This window comes from Maylandia zebra, linkage group LG5 (genome assembly GCF_041146795.1).
Source record: "Maylandia zebra isolate NMK-2024a linkage group LG5, Mzebra_GT3a, whole genome shotgun sequence".
NCBI classification, from domain to species: domain Eukaryota; kingdom Metazoa; phylum Chordata; class Actinopteri; order Cichliformes; family Cichlidae; genus Maylandia; species Maylandia zebra.
The window spans coordinates 2,400,571-2,423,593 of NC_135171.1; the positions used below are offsets into that span (position 1 = coordinate 2,400,571).

A 23,023-nucleotide genomic window follows, 5' to 3' on the forward strand; every position below is an offset into this window, starting at 1 on the left:
GCAATATTTCATTGAAACATATTTTAAATCTAAAAATGCAGTTTAACCAGCCACAGCTGATTCTCATTGTGGATGAACATCTACACAGGTGTTACTCCTTCAATTGTTCAACTCCTTCAATTCTGGCAGCCAGAAGATTCTTTCCTAGGTGTGTTGCCCTAGATGACATAAGATGTGATGTGGATGAGAACCTGTGGCCAAATGGAGGAGACCGAGTAGATTAGCATTACTATTGTATGTGTATCAGTGGATGGTGTGTATACAAATTCTTGTATTTTGGGATTTCTTAGTGCAAAAAACTAAAAATACATAAACAAATATTAACGAATTCTGCATGATGTCTGATTCATTCCAGTAACATATATTGAAATTATAAACAGAGATGTGTCCTTGTTTTACACAAGAAAACACTGTAATGCTACATGTTGTTAGTGTTTTTAGGTCATCGTTTTGTGGGTGACAAAGTGTGTTTGTCGGCTGTCAACCTTTGCTAGTGTTCTGGAAGAATGAGTTTATTTGAGACCTGAATAAAGTGTTTTGGTAGTTGTAGTGCATTTTGAATGTGAAATGAACTGCTTTGCCAAGCTGACGGTCAGTTAGGAGGATTGTGTGAAGAGTTTTGCAAAAGTGACCTAAGTATTGAGAAATGTGTCCTAGCGGCTGTAAAAACTGTAACTTTTGGAGTGAAACTGTGGAACAGTTTACATGTGGACCTACAGCAATGTTCACCTGTTATTCAGTTTTAAAAGAACTTTTTGAAACTTGCTTTTGGAAGAATATTATGAAGTTATGCTAATTTATATCTGAATTATAGCCGTCATGGTATCTATACTTTCTCCTCTCTTTTTTTAGTTTTTGTGGGGCAAGTTTATACAATAATAACATAGTAAATCAACAGTGTTGAGCATTTGGTAGGGACCAATAAAGATGTATATATTACTTCTTATTGCATTTTGGACTTAATGACTGAGTGTTTATCTTATGTTATAGAGACTTTGTTTATCTTGTCTGACCACATGTGTATGTGTATGTTTTGGGTTCATCCTCATCATCAATTTCCTTATATTATTACAGGACAGGTGTTTGAAGCACTCTATGAGTCATAAAGATCTAAACACTAAAAAATGTTTTCCTTTGCATGTCTTTTGATGTCTTAATTAAAAAAAAAAAAAAATCCTTAAAAACGTATATATTGCAATATATATTTCTGACAGAAGTATCAGAAAAAACAAAAACACCCCCTGCAGGGCTAACAATCAGAGCTTTGGGAAACAGCACCTCCCACATGTGATCAGGAATTATTTATGAACTTTAATGACGAGCATGTGTTACTCTTCCCTGAGGCACTGGGGCTTTTCTTTTTGTCGCTGTTTTTGAGGGTGTGTGTGTGCGTGTGTGTGTTTGTGTGTTTGTGTTTGTGTGTGTGCGTGTGTGTGTTTGTGTGTGTGCGTGTGTGTGTGCGTGTGTGTGTGTGTTTGTGTGTGTGCGTGTATGTGTTTGTGTGTTTGTGTTTGTGTGTGTGCGTGTGTGTGTTTGTGTGTGTGCGTGTGTGTGTTTGTGTGTGCGCGTGTGTGTGTGCGTGTGTGTGTGTGTTTGTGTGTGTGCGTGTATGTGTGTGTGTGCGTGTGTGTGTGTGTGTGTGTGTGTGTGTGTGTGTGTGTGTGTGTGTGCGTGCGTGCGTGCGCGCAGCGGCAGGGGGATTAAGTACTACTGCAAATTTTAAAAAAGCTAAAATGACTATCATGATGACTTCCAACTGACTAAATGGGTAACATCAATAGAATTGATTCCTCAGACATTGTCTACTGTCAGTGTGTCTGCTGTGTATGTCATAAGGAGCTGATCAGAGTGAGTGTGCCCATGGAAAAACATATAGGCTGCTATAGGAGATAAACTCCATGTGTTAAGATGACTTGTGGAATTAGTGAAATCTGTTTTTGTCACAAACCTGTCCCATGGTACTGGAAGGCTGTTGTAATGCTACTGGTAAATCGAGCTGTACCATTACGCCTTTGACTGTGCTTTGGTCAGCCAAGACAGAATCCAAAACATTGAATTTAGACTACGGTTGGATTACCTGTCGCACCGAAATCTGGTGACCTCTGTGTCACTTTTAAAATCCTTTCTGCAACTCCTTTCATCATGGGAAAGGCCACTCTGCCAATATTTACCCTTGTTTTATCCTGATGCTGATCATGCTTTCTGTCATTTTCAGTGATGGGAATAACGGCGTTACAAGTAACGGCGTTACTAACTGTGTTACGTTTTTCAGTAACAAGTAATCTAACTAATTACTATTTCTATCGTTACATTGCCGTTACCGTTACTAACAAGAAAATGCAGTCGTGTTACTATTTTTCAGCAAACAGACGGTTGAAGCTGTGTCAGTTTACCGCATCTTATATCAGCTGCAGGAAGTAGCTGTAAGTAATCTGGGCGCTACAGCTTTAAGCAGCTGCGCGCTCCCGCGGACAGTGATCACTTTCTGCCAGATGATCAGTTTTTGGCAAAACACCTGGAGCTCAGGGGGCAAAACAATCGCACGAGTGCTGCTGTTTGACTGAGGAAGAATAAAGTAGTCGTGGTAAGCCAATCACATGACCACTTCAAGATGACAAAGCAACAAGTTTTTAAATTGTGTTGATAGGCCACGCAAAACCAGAGTCATGATAAACAATATGTACGCGGCGTTTTTTCCTGAATAGTTTCGTCATGTTTACTGTCTAAGCACAGCGCTGCGAGCACTCTCTGATTATGACCAAGAAAACAAAACAACAAACAACCCGTTCGTGTTGGTGGAAAAATGCACCATGTCGACCAATCAAAAAATGATATGGCAACATGACAATTAGTTGTTTAGGAAGAGGGGGAAGATTTAGGAGTGACCGCGAGAGAGAGAGAGAGAGAGAGAGAGCAGAAAAGGAGAGACAGCAAGTTTTGAGATGTGAGAGATTTGTGACGTTTAGCGTGTTTGGAGTGTGTAGATAACGTGTTGTCTTGTGTAGTTAGTGTGTAGTGTTGTGGATAGTTTTGTGTTGTGTGTCAGAACAATGAGGCGACTGCTGTCTCCAGGTAGAAACAGCAGTGACACACCTGCTGCTGTCAGACCTGCAGGTATCAGGCTGTGATGTTTCCTTTATAGTGGACAGAAATATTTGGAGTGGCACAAATAATTTGTGGCATCTTATTGAAGAACAGCTGATTGTTCTGTAAACAGTTTGAAATGGCTGCAAATAACTTTGTTTGCAAAACTTGTACATATGATTTTAAAATTGACAATTTATATTTGCATTGAAAGTTATGAAATATGATTCATTAAACATGTTTGTGGTTGTTACGGTGAAAATATCACTTTTTCTACTCTGATTTTATGTTTTTTGTCTGATTTCAGATCAATTGTGTTAATACAGTATATCAAAATGAAAACATGACTGTAAATTCAGACACATGAGGCTGTGCTGAAAAGAATGAGACCAAACAAAGTAAATAGTTTTTAAAGGTGAAATGTGGAGGAAACATCAAATGGCCAATTATACCCTGGAACCCAGAGGGTTAAACTTTTTTTTAAAGTAACACAATAGTTACTTTTCAAGTAATTAATTACTTTTAGAATCTTGCAACTCAATTACTAATTCAGTTACTTTTTTGAAGAAGTAACTAGTAACTATAATTAATTACTTTTTCAAAGTTACTTGCCCAACACTGGTCATTTTTGGCGAAGGGGATCACCTATTAAATGATAAAACATGATTATGACCCTCAATGTCTTGATTCTGAAGGTGCGGGCCCAAATTTAAACACCTATGAGTTGTCTTTGCTGTCCTCCATGTGTGGTCGGTCTCGGGCCATTTGCCTCAATTGTGCATGCTCCAGTTTTCAATTCCTCTGGCATGCTATGCAGTTCTTTTTGGATTGCATGGTCAGACATGCTATATAAGGAGATACTTTTCAGGCTAGGTTTTTTCTTAGAAGGAATGGCCATCCTGTCAGCTATTTGTCACAGGCCCACAGAGAAGTGATTTCACACCACGTCCCATGTCCGACTGACCCCGTCAGTCAGCATGCCGCTAACCATTAATCCCACTTTAATGTCCAACTGAGCGTGAAGGAATTTGGAAAACAAAATTCTCCTTGAGAGGATGATGGCAGCCTTCAACCTCCACCACTGACACACACACACACACACACACACACACACACACACACACACACACACACACACACACACACACACAGAAGGGAAAGACAAGTGACAGAAAAAGTCACACTTAGTGTCTTTTCTCTCCTTTTTTCTTTCCCTCTCCTCCTGTTGGCCCTCATTTCCCCTTTCCTATCTCCCGCTCCTGTCTGTTTCAATTGTAATAACTTAAAAGTAAAAATACATAAATACATAATGAAGATCGAACAAACTATGGCAATCAAGTGGACTAGTTGGGAAAAGCCGTAATGATCCACTTGTGAAAGTAAATCTGTTGGGCATTCTGCTTGGCCTTCAGACAATAATTCTGATTGCTACAGTGTCAGACAGGACAGGTAAAAAAAAGGCACACTTCCACTAAGATGTTGTTTCCACCACACCCCTTCACCTCCCACCACAGAGCCAGACATGAACAAATCTTCTCTATGGTTTTCCTCTTGTCCTCCTGTCAGCCCGCTGCATATTCAGCATCTTCTTGTCCAATATAATATCCACTATCCTTCCTCTGCACTTGTCCAAACCATCTTAGCATTGTCTCGCTAACTTTCCCTCCAAGCTGCTCAATGTAAGCTGTCCCTGTGATATAATCATTTATAATCTGTCTAACCCTCACCACACCACCTTCACTTTTTTCATATCTATTCTTAAGAACACTAATTTGCTGCATATTCTTTCCAGTTCGATCTCTCTGTATAGCGACTCAGTGCAGGTCATTTTCTTCTTTCTTTGTGTCCCCCCAGAAACACTCTCTACCACTTCATCCAAGTCACTCAGAAATCCTCTTTGTCCTCTCACTGATATCCACCCTGTGGGGCATACGCACTGACAACATTCAACCATCGCCAGTCATAGTCCCGACATTCGAACCTCTCCAGACTCTGGGCCGATTTTTTGTCCCAGTCCAGCCCTGGGTGTATCCATATAAATGGCCCACCCTGTACTCATGACTCATGGACTTCAAAGTCTTTTTCAGCCGCTCCATCAGCCAGAGGGTGGTAGGTGCTGGTCCGAACAGATTTAATGCCTGGTTGGTAATTTGTAGAGAGAGATATGAACGATGTGCCCTGGATTATAAGGCACTGGATTATAAGGCACTGGATTATAAGGCGCATTAAGCGAAACCAAACAGTCAAATATGTCAAACTTTACTCAACTCATACTTCTTGCTTCCTCCACTTCTGTACCAATGGTTCATTAATGTTGAATTCTCTCCAGCTGCTCTATTCCCATGTTGTTGCAGTATGTGAATGACTAACCTCGTATTGTGGATGGATTATCTCAGTTTTTCTCCTGCCTGAAGTTTGGTCTGTTTACAGCATCCTGCCATCCGATTGCATTTGTCCTTAACCATCGGGAACCCTCATGTTAACTTTCATCGAGTGGAAAAAGTTAGCGTTCATCCTTCAGCTTCACTGTGTTTATCAGATTCAGAACACTTTATTTATCCCCAAGGGGCATTTAAGAGACTGACTTTGCCGACCGTACACAAACATCACATTGGGGAAACAGGTCAGGCTGGGTAGCTGGCCGGTCAGCCGCACAAGCATGGAACGACCCGGAACCGAACAACAATGGAAAATGCACAACATGAGGAAAGACGAGGAGAAAAAACGAACTCCCCCCAGACTGAGCTCCAACAGCTATGTTATTTTATGCTAACATAGCTGTGTCGCTAGCGATCACATAGCACATCATTATATGCTAGCTAGCCCAACTTCAGTAACCCTACAAACGTCACTGCTGTTTAGTTTTCTGTCTTCATTTATGTTGGAAGTGATAGCAGAGCTGTACGTTTTAATTTTTTCATAAATCTCTCCGTCAGAACATGCTATATCATGCTTAGGTGGAAACTAGCAAGCTAACTCTCTGCTAACTTCTAACTCTGTTATATTTAATAAATTCTGTTTTCGTGGATGCCTGGATGTTAAACTTAATTGTTACACCTGGTAAAGCACTAACACTCATCATTTTATTGAAGATGAAATAATTTAGAGAGTTCTTAACTCTCAGTGATGCCGCAGTGTTTGTCTGACTTTGGGAGCTGAAGTGGAGTTTGGACCCAGATCACTCCACGAGGTTCCTGACTACGGTAGCCGTAATGCTCCAACAATCCATCAATCGGTGCGGCTTCGTAGCTTACCAAAGTCGTACTTAACCATTTATTGACAGATTTTTGAGTGGCGTGTACCACATAAAATCGGTTCGAGGTCAGTAAGCACAACAGGAATGCATACATATTCATACACTTTTGATTTTTGAGAAAATTTAAGGATTTTAGGTGCACCTTATAGTGCGTAAAATACGGTACAATGTCATATTATCTATGTTACAGATAATCGTAGCATGTTATGTAAAAGATGTTTCTATATCTGCGATTACCACAACTAGATGACTGGAACTGAAACTGTGAACAGGGAAAGAGACTGTGTGAACTGGAAAGAAGAGACTGTAGTCCTTTGTGGACACTACAAAGTCTCACATAATTTGATCTTTATGTCAGGTAGTCAGTAACCCATGAGATGGCAGATAATTACATATATTTCCGGTAGCAGCTACTAGATTATGTCAAATGCTCTTAAGAAATCAAAGGAAGTGATCTTCACTGTACAGCTTTTATCTAAATGGGAGTATGTGGCGCAGACTTCACTTGAAGGTAGTGATGGTGTGTGGAAGCCAAAAACTGTGGTGGATATAAATTTGTGGAACCAGCACCCCAATGCAGGATGTGTGGATCCTATGAGTCTAACCCAGCAGGCAGAGCAGAGCTTGGATAGATGGGTGAGGGGACTGGTTTTAACAGCCTCTGGTGTCTGGAGGTCCACCCTGCGTATCTCAGTTTTTCCCCTTTACTGTTTCACAAAGGGTTAAAAGGGAATGGGCACAATTTAGAATTTATTTGCAGGATATTTTCTTAAAGCAACTTAGTAGGCAAAAGTGGAAAAGTGGAATCAAATAATAATAATCACAAAGTAATAATCTAATCACCTGAATTATACTTGTATAATTAACAGCTAATGCTGACCTTGTTCTGATCTTTGCTAGAAAGCAGGTTGGAGGTAAGAATGAGCACAACCAGATCTGATGATGCACTTTTCCCTTCTGATTCTTTAATCTAACACGTCAGAAATGAGCAGAGAAAAAAACAAAAAATGCAAACAGAATTTGCAGGTTCACATTTGCCTCTGAACCTGCAGTGGGAACTCATTGTTGCTGACATACAATCATTCAAGCCACACCTTATTATCTCCTCTCTAACTGACTTTTTTAAATCCATGACTTAAAACAGGGTTTAAACTTTAAAATTACTTAATGACATTTTCTTCTTTTCTATGTTATACTTAATTTGTCAATAATTCCATCACATATGAATGTTCAGTCAAATATGAATATACTATACTTGTATGTTAATAATGTTTTATTCAGCTCATGCAATTCACTGAAGTCAAGGAAAACTGGGTGTGGCAATTGTGCAGACAAGCGATGCACTGAAAATGGAACAGCTTTACACTCTCTCCTTAGTGGGAAAACTACTGTCTTCAAAACTACAATGTGCAGAGACTACACAGTGTGCATTTTACTTTGCCACACTGAACAGGCAGTGAAAAATATTATTTCATTGCAAAAGTTGGAATTTTAAAGTAGAAGGAAGATCTAGGGCAACATTAACTAACCAGCACACAGCATTCATTTGATGTTAAAAAACTGAATGTACTAAGTAAAGGAGTGTCATTTGGTGGCTTGCCTTGTGCATATGTATTTTTAAAACCTTTACTTTCAGGAGAAGAATTAAATTAGTCACGCAAATGTGAATTACGCCGTCTGCACTAAACTGCCACAGTACCACAGACTGTCCAAAATCTAATGCTGAGAAAAAATATGTCTTATGCCTTGTGGTGGTAGTGATAGTTGCTACTAAGAGTTATCAGAAGTTATCAGAACGATCACATAATTGGCACTTTGCATTGATGGCTCAAAGCCTCAGTGCCTCTTCATTCAGTTCTCACGCTGAGTGTTTAGAAGTGAGCCCCACCTTTTGTTCCTCAATAACACCGGGATTTTCACTTTGACAGGAATTAATTGAAATGAGCTTCTTTTTCTCAAGCCACTTTTTTTTCTCAGCAGTGCGCACACAGCGAGCAACCTCTAACAAATATTTATCTCTATTGCACCATTTTTGCCTGAGCTTACACTGGATTGTTTATTTAGTTTGTAGGCCTGCACCATTCTCTCTCTTCTGGATTATTGAGCCACTAATTCACAGTTCAGAGTTCAGGTGTACATTTAACACATTTTTGTGAAAAACTCTAAATATGTCAGCGGTTGCAATGCAGTTATAATTAACATTTATATGATCTGTGCAACTTTGCTTATCATGTCGATGGTTTTCATGACTGGTGGGCTGTTACGTCGCAATGAATTATGGGACGGCATTTTCTCCTATCCTTTCATAAAGGATGGTTCAGTGTATCCTATGCTAAAGGAAGCAATGATGCTCCTTTCCTTAATCTTTGGAGAATTTTCACAGCTCATATTACTGCCCCCACACAGATATGTCTGGCTGATGTCTCTCAGTTAGAAACCCTCCTAAACAAAGTGAACTATTGGAATGCACCCCAAGTCTTTAAGTAAACATTGAGATGTTAAAGCTGGGCCCTGTGAGATTTCAGTCCTGGCCTTTGTAGTTATGTTGTGGTTGAAAAAAGGAGTCAGCAGTGCAAAACCAGATATAGAGGTCAATATCATATGTATTATTTCACGAAACAGAATTTGTGAATATAACCTGCCCTCAAATAATGACATTTTGAAATCTTCCGAAATCCTCATGAACAAAAAGGGTTTGTATTTCAGCAGCTTCCTCTGATTGGTGCTCAGGGTAGCTGACAGTGAGCATTGCCCAGTTGTGGAATGTTTGATAGGGATTCACATAATTTAGCAGTGCTTCCTGTCAGCTGGTTTCAGAGAGGTCTGAAATGCCCTTTTGCTCTGATATACACTACCAGTCATAAGTTTGCATACACCTTTTTTTTTAATGGTTTTTCTTCATTTTTACAACTTTCTACATTGTAGATACAAACTGAAGACATCAAATGTATGAAGCCAGATATGTGGAATTATGTGGCAAACAATAAATTGATAAATAACTAATTTTAGAATCCTAAAAAGTAGCCACCCTATGTTTTGTTGACACTGCTGCAAACCCTCGGCTTTCCCTCAATGAGCTTCATGGTGTAGTCACGTGAAATGGTTTAACTTCACCGGTGTGCATGTCAGGGTTTATTTCTAGAATTTCTCTTCTTCATGGGGTTGGGACCATCATTTGTGTTGTGCGGAAGTCAGGTTGGTACACAGCTGACAGCCCTACTTGACAAATGTTAGAATTCATATTATGGCAAGAACCAATCAGCTAAGTAAAGAGAAACAACAGTCCATCATTACTTTAAGAACTGAAGGTCAGTCAGTCCGGAAAATTGCTAAAACTTGTCCCCAAAGTGCAAAAACCATCAAGCACTACGTCAAAACTGTCTCACATGAGGACCGCCCCAGGAAAGGAAGACCAAGAGTCACCTCTGCTGCTGAGGATAACTTCATCTGAGACACCAGCTGAGACACATTAACAGCACCTCAGATCAGAACCCAGATAAATGCCACGTAGAGTTCAAGTAGCAGACACATCTCTACATCAACTGTTCAGAGGAGACTGTGAATCAGGCCTTTATGGTCAAACAGCTGCTAAGAAACCACAACTAAGAAAAGCAACAAGCAGAAGAGATTTGTTTGGGCCAAGAAACACAAGGAGTGGACATTAGACCAGTGGAAATCTCGGCTTTGGTCTGATAAGTCCAAATCTGAGATCTTTGGCTCCTCCCACCATTTCTTTGTGCAGAAATGGTGAACAATGATCTCCACATGCATGGTTCCCACTGTGAAGCATGGAGGAGGAGGTGTGATGGTGTGGGGGGGCTTTGCCGGGGAGACTGTTGGGGATTATTCAAAACTGAAGGCACACTGAACCAACCTGGTTATTACAGCATCCTGCAGCGACATACCATCCCATCCGGTTTGGGTTTAGTTGGACCATCATTTAATTATTAATAGGACAATGACCACCAAACACACCTCCAGGCTGTGCCAGATGGCCTGGCCTCCAAAGTCACCTGACCTAAACTCAGTCAAGATGGTTTGGGATGAGATGGACCACAGAGTGAAGGCAAAAGGGTCAACAAGTGTTCAGCATCTCTGGGAACTCCTTCAAGACTGTTGAAAAACCAGGAGCTCATGAGCTCATTGAGAGAATGCCAAGAGCAGTAATTAAAGCAAAGGGTGGATTTTTGAAGAATCTAAAATATAAAACACGTTTTGAGTTATTGACACTTTTTTGTTTACTACATAATTCCATATGTGTTCATTCATGGTTTTGACACCTTTAGTAAGAACCTACAATATACATCGTCATGAAAATAGAGAAAAAACATTAAATTAGGGGATGTGTTGAAACTTTTGACTATATCTCAGTTTTGCATTCACATTTTTTTTCAAGTGATGAGATGCTGTTGTATTTCTTATTTTCCCCAGGTATGTATGGGCCAGATGAGGGCTGGGCATCTGCCTACCCACAATGTGGAGAGAGAAACCAGTCACCAATCAATATTGTGGATAAGGATACCAAAATATCCAGAGAATATCAGGAGCTGACACTGGAGGGTTTTAACATAGAATCTTCAAATAAGACATCTATGAAGAACACTGGCAAAACAGGTAAACATAACACATGTTCTGTTTGTCCTTTTGTTGAAGTTTCTTTTTTTGTTCTTGATTTATGCTTCCCTTTACAACAACAATCTTTGTCTTTAGGAGGGGAGATCATTTCTATACCTTGGCGTATCTTGTCTGACATTGTACGGGCATGAATTCTCACATTAACATTGACTTTAGCTGGGCAAGCTGAGAGGCCTGCAGCTTTTTCAGGTGGTTTGTTCGGCACTGTAGCAATCAGAATTATTTTCTGAAGGCCAAGAAAAATGCCCAGTGGATTTATTTTTTCAAGTGGATTATTACGGCTTTGCCATGTCCACTTAAATGATCTTTATGATTATTACTTAATTCATTTATTTTTAACTTTTAAGATATTACAAATGGAACAGACATGACTGGGGGATAGGAAAGGTAAAGATGTAGAATAGAAAAGTTCAAGAAAAGGAGAGGGGAAGAAAAATAGAGGGGAAGAGGGACAGAGAGAAAAGACAAAAAAAATCTGCTGGATCACCTGCTGGAAGAAAAAAAAAGCAAAAAGAGAACAACCACAAGAGAAACCACAGCAAGAACCTAGATAAGTGTAAGTGACCAATAGATATTGAATGTTAATGAGCAGCGCGCAAGACCGACAATGCATGACGTGCTTTGACGCAGCAGCCAAGGAAGATACAGTATGTGTCTGTGCACACCTGTGTGCATGAGCGCGCTTGTATTCAAAAGGTCTGTGAAGGTTCTCAGTCATCCAGGTCATCGTAGTCAAAGGAGCTTGCAAAGAAAAGCGTCTGGACTTCTTTAAGTTGCTTGACTCTCTGACTCTCTTTAAGTTGCTTGACTCACCAACTCTCTGCCATCTATAATCCAGTTTTGAGTTCCCTTCCCAGACGCCTTAACGCCCACTCACATCCTGGGCCATCTGACCTCAGGAATTCGCATGATAAGGTGGGGCCAGGTTTCACAATGAACACACCCGAAACTCTGGCTGATTGGGACCCAAACCCAGTTTCACACCTTGGCTCAGGCGATTAGAGGATCATCAGGGGGTCCTTTTGTCCCTCTGTGGGGGGTTACTCCCACTAGGTTTATATCTGGGACTCTCCACCATTTGACCTTAGAACTGAAGAAGCTTCTCGGATGAGAGGTGAAACGTCTTCAAGCAACTTAAAGAAGTCCAGACGCTTTTCTTTGCAAGCTCCTTTGTATTCAAAAGGTTTCTCCACTATCTGATAGTGGGTGTGGGGAGCCATAGCCCTGCCCCCCAGGACATCAAGCAGGCATGGAGGAGATCCAGGCCCCAAATATCTTGAGGCCCCCCAATGCACGAGAGCCCAAGGAGGACAATCATGCAACCCACCTAGAAAGAGCTTAGGATAGTCCCAGACAGGGGGTCATGCAGCAGCCACATTGCAGAAGCTACAGGGGGCTGTGACGATGTGCCTGCAGGATCTGCCGGCAGCCAGCTGTGTCAGAGTGGACCTAGACCTGGGCCTGAAGGGCAGTTCAGAGTTCAGGTGTACATTTAACACATTTTTGTGAAAAACTCTAAATATGTCAGCAGGTTGATAAATGCAGTTATAATTAACATTTATATGATCTGTGCAACTTTGCTTATCATGTCGATGGTTTTCATGACTAGTGGGCTGTTATGAGGGCCCAGGCCCCACCAAGCAGCCACCGGGAGTGAGCTAGTATGTATCTGAGCCCCCAGCCCTGGATACCGAGAACCACCAATGCACTGACAGCTGAGGGCATCAGCCACTGGCAGGGAGTGTGGTGGTGGGAGATAGATCCCTACACCAGGGGGGCCTCAGATGTTCCCAGAGAGGTGGAGTCTAAGACCCGGCCTGACACATACACACAGACAAACAGGCACACACAGACACAAACATGCATTCCCACCCTCATGCACACATATACAAATACTCAGCACTTGCCCACCGTGGAGACACACAGAACAGCAGCAGGGAGGCCCAGCATCCCAGACCCCGACCAGACGGCCAACTCCTCCTCCCGAACAGAAAACGGGGGGGAAGAACCCATACCTCTCTCCGCCCACTCATATGTGTTGCTGTGTGCTGTTCTAAAGTGCATTTAAAACACGGGAGGGGCATGGTGTTTTCTGCAAGAAAGCAGCAGGTGTCAGCATGGCCCCTCCCGAGAACCCGCTGTTAAGTCTATTTGTTGAATGTTTGTCATTATGCTTCTTAAATTTGTAAGGTCTGAGTTCAGTCTATAGGATCAAGACATTCCTCTCTGTGCTGGGGGAGGTTTTATGCAGAAACATCCTATCTGAAAGATCTGTTTCTTGTGATGTTGCTTCCTGCTTTTGTGATCCTTTTGGTGAGCAGGAAGTCATGCACACAGAGACACATGCACACAGAGAGACACACATTCTCACACACTCACTCAAACACACACACACATTCTTACCTGCATACACATACACACACACACACACACACACACACACACACACACACACACACACACACACACACACACATATACATACAGTGCCTTGTCTTTGTAACCGGGGGGGTTTACGAGGGGAGGTACTAGTGTATTGTGTGAACTGTTTTCCCAATAAAAGGCAGCAACCATCAGGAGCTGGCCCCATTTGGGTTTAGCCTCATCCTGCCTGTCACACAGCACTAACCCTGACACCACTTGTGAATGTGAAAATAAATGGTAAGTGGTCTGTATTTGTATAGCGCTTTACTTGGTCCTAAGGACCCCAAAGCGCTTTAAACTATACACAATCATCCACCCATTCACACACTGGTGATGGCAAGCTACAGTGTAGCCACAGCCGCCCTGGGGCGCACTGACAGAGGCGAGCATAGTGTTTCAATTCTCTCTATATCTCAGAAAATTGCAATAGAATGACAAAGGACCCTGTAAGGGACACTGTAAGCAACTGAAAAACAATTCTGCCTGGCAAATTAGCCCCACATGTGAGAATATGCTTTATAAGCTGATGGAAACTGACGGAAATGATCTTTAGTGAGGATGTATTCCTCAGAGAAAATCTGAAGGAGAAACAGACCTATATTTAGCATGTCTTAGAATATGTTTCTTTAATTTATGCATGTAAAGCTGTTTCATGCTGTGCACGTGCCCACATTCTGATGGTGTTTCAAGGAACCTTTGAAATTGTCTTCATGTCATCGATAGATGTCACATTTTTGTTTCTGTATCTGTTTTTAAAGAGAAATTATTTCCATGTCTGCTGAAAAATCTGATAAGTAATAAATCAAAGCTCACTTTTTTCATCTACCCTTGGTATGGCCTGGATCTGGCTTACACGTGGCCCACACATGGGCCAGCACAAGGCCATTTGCAGACACACTGGTGGTCCTGTGCTGGCCCAGAACAGTTTCAACTCTGGGCCCAGATGTCAGCCTAATGTGTACCTTAATCAAGCCATGTAATAACAACATGTGCCGGAACATAGGAGTGCAAAAGTAACATGACGAAACTCTGTTCAGACAGTGAATGGACTGATTCTTATATTGCACTTTTCTAGTCTCCTGGATTACTCAAAGTGCTCTATACAACATGCCACATTCACACACTTTCTCTAAACTTAGTGCTTTCTTACTACATTTATACACATTCACATTCTTGACATGCAGACCGGAGGAGCCAGGGCTCAAACCACTAATCTTCCAACCAGTAGGTGTTCTGTTCTACCTCCTGAGCTACAGCCACCCAGTGGGAAGCATGAGTAAACCCTTACAAGGTTTTGGATAAAGTGTACACTCCCAAACCTGTGAAACCTGGTTTGAATTTGAATTTGAATTTGAAACGTTGGCTACCATAGCAGTATAGTATTGCAACATGGCATTTGGGTCTTCTAACTAAAATAGGAAAATAGGAAAATAAATAGTGCCATCAGTGCCAGGCCTGGCCCATATCTGGATGACATACCACTTACCATGCCAGAAGTCAGCCAGCAGTGCCTGCTTGACACCAGATGCGGGCCAGACCTGCCTGCTATGTGGGTAATCACTGTTTTTTTTTCTCTCCTCTTCTGTATTTCTTCCAGTCGCCATCATGTTGAAAGATCATTACTTTGTTCGGGGAGCAGGTCTACCAGGGAGGTTTAAGGCAGAAAAAGTAGAGTTTCATTGGGGTACAAGCAATGGATCGGAGGGCTCTGAACACAGTATCAATGGCCAACGTCATCCTGTGGAGGTAAGCTCAATTTTCTAAGGAAAAAAAATACAATATAATTTAAAATGTTTGAATATAATTTTTGACTACATTTATATTTCACCTTTAAAAGGTGTTTACCTTACCTTGTTTGGTAGACTTCTTTTCAGCACAACCTTACATGTCTTTACTTTTTTTTTCAATTTCGACATATTGTATTGACAACATTTACTTTCTATTGCATGAAAAACATAAAATCCAAGTAGGCAAAAATTATTATTTTTTTACTGTGAAAACAAACACATTTAAGGAATCATTTTTATAACTTGAGATGCAAATATAAATTATAAAAAAATATATATGAATTGTGCAAACTTAAAAAATACATGCAATGGCTGGGGTGTCTTTTGTGCAACTATTTAAAACTTTTTCCTTTAGAACTATCAGGTGTCATAATAAGGTGCTACACAAATTATTTGTACCATTCCACCACGAGACTGAGGGACAGGCCTTAGACCCAAAGACTTGACAACAGGAGCTGTATCACTTTGTCTGTTTTCCACGCAGAGACAGCATTTACATTTCAGTGTCCCTGTCGTGGCTATTTGGCCAGCATCTGTGTCATTCAACAGCCACCTTATTGTTTTGACACATAATACAAAAAACAAACAAAAAATACTACACTACAAACCAACTACACACTCCAAACAAGCTAATGTCACAAATCTCACATCTCAAATCTCGCTCTCTTGTCGCTGTCACTATCCCCGCTTCCTAAGCAAGCAAATGTCAAATGTTATCATTAGTGCTGTCAAAATTATCGCGTTAATTGTTAAGATCAACGCGAAATGTTTAATGCATTAAAAAAATTTAACGCTGATTTTGTTTTTTTATTAATTTCCTGTAATCTAAGACCTTTAAATTCATGAGCACCTCTGGAGGAGGGGGCAACAGTGTGCTATGCTGGCGTTTGGCCTGACAGAAATGATTAGAAGAAGAAGAAGAAGAAGTGACACCATGCTACTATCTAGCTAACACTAGCTAACACACGCAAGCATGGACGAGGGCGGACTTTTGGGTGGAAAGTTTCTCTTTAAGAAGTTGCCTGATGGCTTGTTGGACAAAACGAGAGTAAGATGCACAATTTGCAACGCTGAATTCAAGTACCACAGAAGCAGTTCATCACTGGCGTATCACCTGAGAGCAAAACACCCAACTGAATCCACCTCTACGGGACCTCGCCAGTCTACGCTTCAGGAGTATGGTGCTTGTGGACGAATAACAAAAAATGTGAGAGAAAAGGTAACCAATTCCTTGGTTGTTTGGATAGCTAAAAACTGCCGACCAGTTAGCATAGTAGAAGATGATGGACTGAGAGAAGTCATTCGTGCTGCATCAGGAGATGAGTGTTACAATCTGCCCTCGAGAGGAACCATTGTGTCGAGACTGCACACTTTGTATGGGGACCAGAGGGCTCAGCAGTCCAGCAAGCTTGTGCAAGTAAGGAATGTCACTCTCACCGGAGACCACTGGACTTCGGTGAACAACGATAATTACTTAAAATATAAAGAATAAAAAAATGTAATTGGAGCCAGGCTATTAATAAAGTAATTGAGATTAATCGCAATTAATAACAGAAAATTGTGAGATTAGTTAGTTAATTTTTTTTAATCTATTGACAGCACTAGTTATCATATAATGTTTGTTTTTGGTTGGCATTTTGCTATTGACCCACAGGTTTCTGTAAGAACATACGTAGGCTGCCATGACAGACCAGTACTTCCGCAGTCCGGTTACTCAAAGTGAGAGCCAGCGTTCACTCGTTGCTAACAAAAAAATCGTTTACTTTGTGCTGTAATTAGCGGCTTTACCTGTTCGAGGATGAGCTCAATTGCTAACTTTACTGTTGCAGTGATGGCGAGGTTTCATTGGTGCTTTGCTAACACTAGACTTTATTGAACTATCAATAAAGTCTTGGTGTGCAAGGTGATATGGTGCACACTGGGAGTTCACATTGCACTGTTGCTCTGCCCTGTGACGTCTGTCTTAGTTTATCTTAGTTTATCTGTCTTAGACGTTTGGATTCAAGCCTCTTTTCTGTCCCTGCATTCCACCTGCGCTGCTCGTCTGTACATGCAAGCCTCGTCTTTCCACTCATCACAGCGTTCTGCACCTGCAACAAACATTAATAGTATTTTCTCACTGTCAATACTCAAGATTTAACATCATGAGGAAATTTACACTAACAAAAGTACTACTGTATCTGTTTATATCAGTGGTGGACAAAGGGCTGGTGTCCTGCATGTTTTAGATATGACCCTGGGTCAACACACCTGAAACATATCTAAACCACTGAAATAAAAGTACTGGCAAGGTCACCCATATTTTCCATTTCATATCAATAGTGAGTTGCTTTTTGATAATTTTTGATAATTTTTTTCAAATTATTATATTCTGCATATACTACGCAGTGTCACATTTTCTTATAATATTTTATTAAAATATTATAAGAATATTAATTTTATCTTTGTGTGATTGTACAGCATACAGCCCACACAAAGTTTAAACAATGAGTGGCTTCCACATGTAAACAGTCAACAGCTCCACGCAGCACTTACCCACATAGCAAAGTTGGTATGGCCCGGACCTAGCCCACACAGTGTGCTTACACATGGTCCACATACCCAAAAGAATGACGGCCCTTTGGTGCCCCAGATCTGGTTTGCCAGATGTGGTCCACACATGGGTCAGCACAAGGCCAGTTGCAGACACACTGCTGGTCCTGCGCTGGCCCAGAATAGTTTCAGCTCTGGACCCAGATGTCAGCCTAATGTGTACAATAATCAAGCCATGTACTAACAACATGTGCCAGAACATGCAAAATAGTGCGAAAGTAACATGACGAAACTCTGTTCAGATAGTGAGTGACTCTTATATAGCACTTTTCTGGTCTCCCAGAGTACTCAAAGTGCTGTATACAACATTCCACATTCAGTCAATCACACATCTTCTTTAAACTGAGTGCTTCCTAACTACATTCTTACACATTCAGACTCTTGACATGCAGACTGGAGGAGCCAGGGATCGAACCACTAACCTTCCAATCAGGAGGTGACATGCTTTACCTCCTGAGCTACAGGTTTTGGATAAAGTGTACACTCACAAACCTGTCAAACATGCATTTGAAACGTTAGCTACCATAACAGTATAGTATTGCAACATGGCATATGGGTCTTCTCAAATAGGAAAATAGGAACATAAATAATGCCATCATTGCCAGACATGGCGCACATCTGGTTGACATACACTCTGCCATTACACCAGTCAGTCAGAAGTGCCAGCTTGATGCCAGATCAGGGCTAGACCTGTTTTCTATGGGCCTGGGCCACATAAACCAAATCACAATCGAGCCCGATATGGCATGCCATCACATAGACAGTGCCATCTATGCCACGCCTGGCCCATATCTGGATGACATACATCTTATCATGCCAGAAGTCAGCCAGCAGTGCCAGCTTGATACCAGATCTGGGCCGGACTTCCTTGCTATGTGGGTAACTAGATAGCAGCATCGTGACTCCTCAATCACAGCCTTCCAGAGTTTCTGTTTCAGTCATTTAAACATTTTGATATCCACATAGGTGATATACCTTCCACAGAGTAACAGCTGCATGACTACATGATTTCCCGCGATTTCCAGTGATACAGGAACAGCCGGGTGTCTCGACTACTCCACTTTCCGCCACAGGGGGGTGCAGAGCCATTGCAGGGGGGAGGGGGGTGCGGTATGAATGTGAAAAACAATAACAACAAAAAAATGCTTGGACATTGGGGCGCCCACACAACCGCAAAGCAGGAGATGAAGCATTGCCAAATATGTTCCCAAACCAACTTCCTTCCAATCCAAATACTAGAAAATATGATAAAGCATGTCTTCCCTTTGGCTTCACCTGCACAAGTACAAGGTAGGTCTCCCTGACAGAATTTGTTTCCCCTGTGTGAGGAACACACGCTGCGCTGTCCAAATCACGGACAAACAGTAGCCAACCTTCTTGATTTTGATTTTGATTTTGCCTGAGCCAGAAATATTATAATTCTGATCATGTATCAGTACATTTCCATATTTTTATATCTATAAAAAGACAACTGACACTCGCGAGACTTTATCAAAAGTGTAAGCATCACAGCAGATGCCTTTGTGTCAAAGTAACTGAGGATAAAACACAGAAAAACATGAAGGTGATTTTCCTTGCCTGGGATTTTATAGCAGATAACTTTAAAATTATTCTGCAATTTTAAAAAGTACAAATTTCTTCAGTATTGAACAGCAGAAATTAGGCTTTCTTGTCCAAGATCAGTAAAAAATCAGTAAAAAAGTCAAAAAAAAAAAAAAAAGGACAGCGGCTGAGAGCGCTGTAAACAATGGTAGACTGGTGGGTAATAACCGAATGAATAATGCAGAAAACAGAGATTTGAGATGGGAAACTGTTCTTGAAGTACACAGAGAGAGCTGTGCATGAAGTGTGATTTTATCACACTGATGGTGATAAAAGCAAAACAGCAAAAGTCAGAGGGAATTAAGGACGACATTTATCAAATGGGAAGTGTGGTTTTGATCTTCTTTTGCTGCTGGTTCAGTGAATTTTGGTTGGAGAGAGAAACCTGCAGCTCAGAATCTACAGGGAGTGCAGAATTATTAGGCAAATTAGTATTTTGTCCACATCATCCTCTTCATGCATGTTGTCTTACTCCAAGCTGTATAGGCTCGAAAGCCTACTACCAATTAAGCATATTAGGTGATGTGCATCTCTGTAATGAGAAGGGGTGTGGTCTAATGACATCAACACCCTATATCAGGTGTGCATAATTATTAGGCAACGTCCTTTCCTTTGGCAAAATGGGTCAAAAGAAGGACTTGACAGGCTCAGAAAAGTCAAAAATAGTGAGATATCTTGCAGAGGGATGCAGCAGTCTCAAAATCGCAAAGCTTCTGAAGCGTGATCATCGAACAATCAAGCGTTTCATTCAAAATAGTCAACAGCGTCGCAAGAAGCGTGTGGAAAAACCAAGGTGCAAAATAACTGCCCATGAACTGAGAAAAGTCAAGCGTGCAGCTGCCAAGATGCCACTTGCCACCAGTTTGGCCATATTTCAGAGCTGCAACATCACTGGAGTGCCCAAAAAGCACAAGGTGTGCAATACTCAGAGACATGGCCAAGGTAAGAAAGGCTGAAAGACGACCACCACTGAACAAGACGCACAAGCTGAAACGTCAAGACTGGGCCAAGAAATATCTCAAGACTAGTTTTTCTAAGGTTTTATGGACTGATGAAATGAGAGTGAGTCTTGATGGGCCAGATGGATGGGCCCGTGGCTGGATTGGTAAAGGCAGAGAGCTCCAGTCCGACTCAGACGCCAGCAAGGTGGAGGTGGAGTACTGGTTTGGGCTGGTATCATCAAAGATGAGCTTGTGGGGCCTTTTCGGGTTGAGGATGGAGTCAAGCTCAACTCCCAGTCCTACTGCCAGTTTCTGGAAGACACCTTCTTCAAGCAGTGGTACAGGAAGAAGTCTGCATCCTTCAAGAAAAACATGATTTTCATGCAGGACAATGCTCCATCACACGCGTCCAAGTACTCCACAGCGTGGCTGGCAAGAAAGGGTATAAAAGAAGAAAAACTAATGACATGGCCTCCTTGTTCACCTGATCTGAACCCCATTGAGAACCTGTGGTCCATCATCAAATGTGAGATTTACAAGGAGGGAAAACAGTACACCTCTCTGAACAGTGTCTGGGAGGCTGTGGTTGCTGCTGCACGCAATGTTGATGGTGAACAGATCAAAACACTGACAGAATCCATGGATGGCAGGCTTTTGAGTGTCCTTGCAAAGAAAGGTGGCTATATTGGTCGCTGATTTCACTGGTGTGAAAACCATCACAGGCCACAACACCAAGAAAAGCACAGTGGGGGGGACTGTGGAGAAGGCAAACGAACTTAACAACTTCTTCAACAGGTTTGACCAGCCCACAATCCCCCCACCCTCACCTTCACTACAGAGTCCAATCCCCACTCTCCTACCTCCCTCGCTTCCCCCCCTTCCTGACACCATGACACCCCCCTCCTCCAATCCCTCTCTCAGCAGCAAGACATCTCCCCCCCTCCCCTCTTCCCAAACATCTCCCAGTGTCACAGTGGATCAGGTCAGGAGACAACTGAGGAAGCTTCGCCCCAGAAAGGCAGCAGGCCCAGACAAGGTGTGTCCTAGGATGCTAAAGGCGTGTGCTGCTGAACTTGGGGAGCCGCTACAACAAGTCTTCAACCTCAGTCTGCGACTGGGGAGAGTGCCCGCCCTATGGAAGACATCCTGCATCGTCCCGGTCCCCAAAAAGAACCGGCCCAATGAGCTGAATGACTTCCGACCGGTGGCACTGACGTCACATCTTATGAAGACTCTAGAGCGGCTCTTCCTCAACCTCCTCCAACCACAGGTACAACATGCCCAGGACCCACTACAGTTTGCATACAAGGCGGGTGTCGGAGTGGAGGATGCCATCCTGTACCTCCTACACAGAGCCCACTCACACCTGGATGGGGGAAAAGGCACGGTCAGGATCCTGTTTCTTGACTTTTCCAGTGCCTTTAATACCATCCGGCCCTGTATGCTTCAGGAAAAACTGAACAGGATGGAGGTGGACCCCTGCCTGGTGGCTTGGATCTCCGACTACCTCACCGACAGACCACAGTACGTCAGGCTGAAGGACATCACGTCTGACACAGTGGTCAGCAGCACAGGAGCACCACAGGGAACTGTGCTGTCCCCTCTTCTCTTCACCCTGTACACCTCTGACTTCTGCTACAACTCTGAATTATGCCACATTCAGAAGTTTGCAGACGACACGGCCATCATGGGGTGTATCTGGGATGATCAGGAAGAGGAGTACAGAAGTCTGGTGAGGAACTTTGTCGCATGGAGTCACACAAACCACCTGCAACTCAACACCTCAAAGACTAAGGAACTGGTTGTGGACTTCGGGAGGTCCAGAGACGGTCCACTGCCGGTTCAGATAGAGGGGGAGGAGGTGGAGGTGGTCAACAAGTACAAGTACCTCGGGCTGTGGGTGGACAATAAACTGGACTGGTCATGCAACACAGAGCACCTGTATAAAAAAGCCCAAAGCCGACTGTACTTCCTCAGGAGGCTGAGGTCTTTTAACATCTGCAGGAAGCTCCTGATGATGTTTTACCAGTCGGTGGTTGCTGGAGTACTTTTCTATGCTGTGGTGTGCTGGGGGAGCAGCACAGCAAAGAAGGACTCATCCAGGCTGGAGAAACTGATCAGGAGGGCTAGCTCTGTGGTCGGCATGAAGCTGGACACTCTGGTGACAGTGGCAGAGAAAAGGACATTAAAGAAACTGATGGACATTATGGACAATGCCAGGCATCCTCTGCACATGGCCATTAACAACCAGAAGAGTCTGTTCAGTGACAGGTTGCTTCTCCCAAAGACAAGAACTAACAGACTTAAAAACTCCTTTGTCCCACACGCCATCAGACTGTTTAACTCCTCTCTGGAGGGGAGAGGGAGGGGAGACAGGAGGACAAAGGAGGGGGGAACAACTAAGCTGTAGTGCCTCTTCACCTCACTGTGCAATACCTTTTGTGCAATACTTTTGTAAATAGTCAACGGTGCAATAGACTCAATACTTGAAATACTCGAATTTCCCAGAGGAACCCACCCGAGGGATTAATAAAGTTCTATCTAATCTAATCTAATCTAATCTGATTTGTTTTTGTTTTGTTTTTGAATGTCAGAAATGTATATTTGTGAATGTGGAGATGTTATATTGGTTTCACTGGTAAAAATAAGTAATTGAAATGGGTATATTTTTTTTTGTTAAGTTGCCTAATAATTATGCACAG

General features: G+C 42.2%; 1 protein-coding gene across 3 annotated transcripts in view; it reads left to right on the plus strand.

Moving 5' to 3' along the window:
- The window catches only part of LOC101479224 (receptor-type tyrosine-protein phosphatase gamma), a 371,804-nt gene that overhangs the window by 215,735 nt on the left and 133,046 nt on the right, over window positions 1-23,023 (plus strand). For 2 of the 3 annotated variants that reach the window (XM_076883640.1, XM_076883639.1), the window contains exons 3-4: window positions 10,772-10,954; window positions 14,997-15,145. In XM_076883640.1, the coding sequence (XP_076739755.1) occupies window positions 10,772-10,954; window positions 14,997-15,145 (332 nt within the window). Of the gene's footprint in view, window positions 1-10,771; window positions 10,955-14,996; window positions 15,146-15,993; window positions 16,604-23,023 lie in introns of those variants that run through there. The other variant, XM_076883641.1, reaches the window with a different exon arrangement.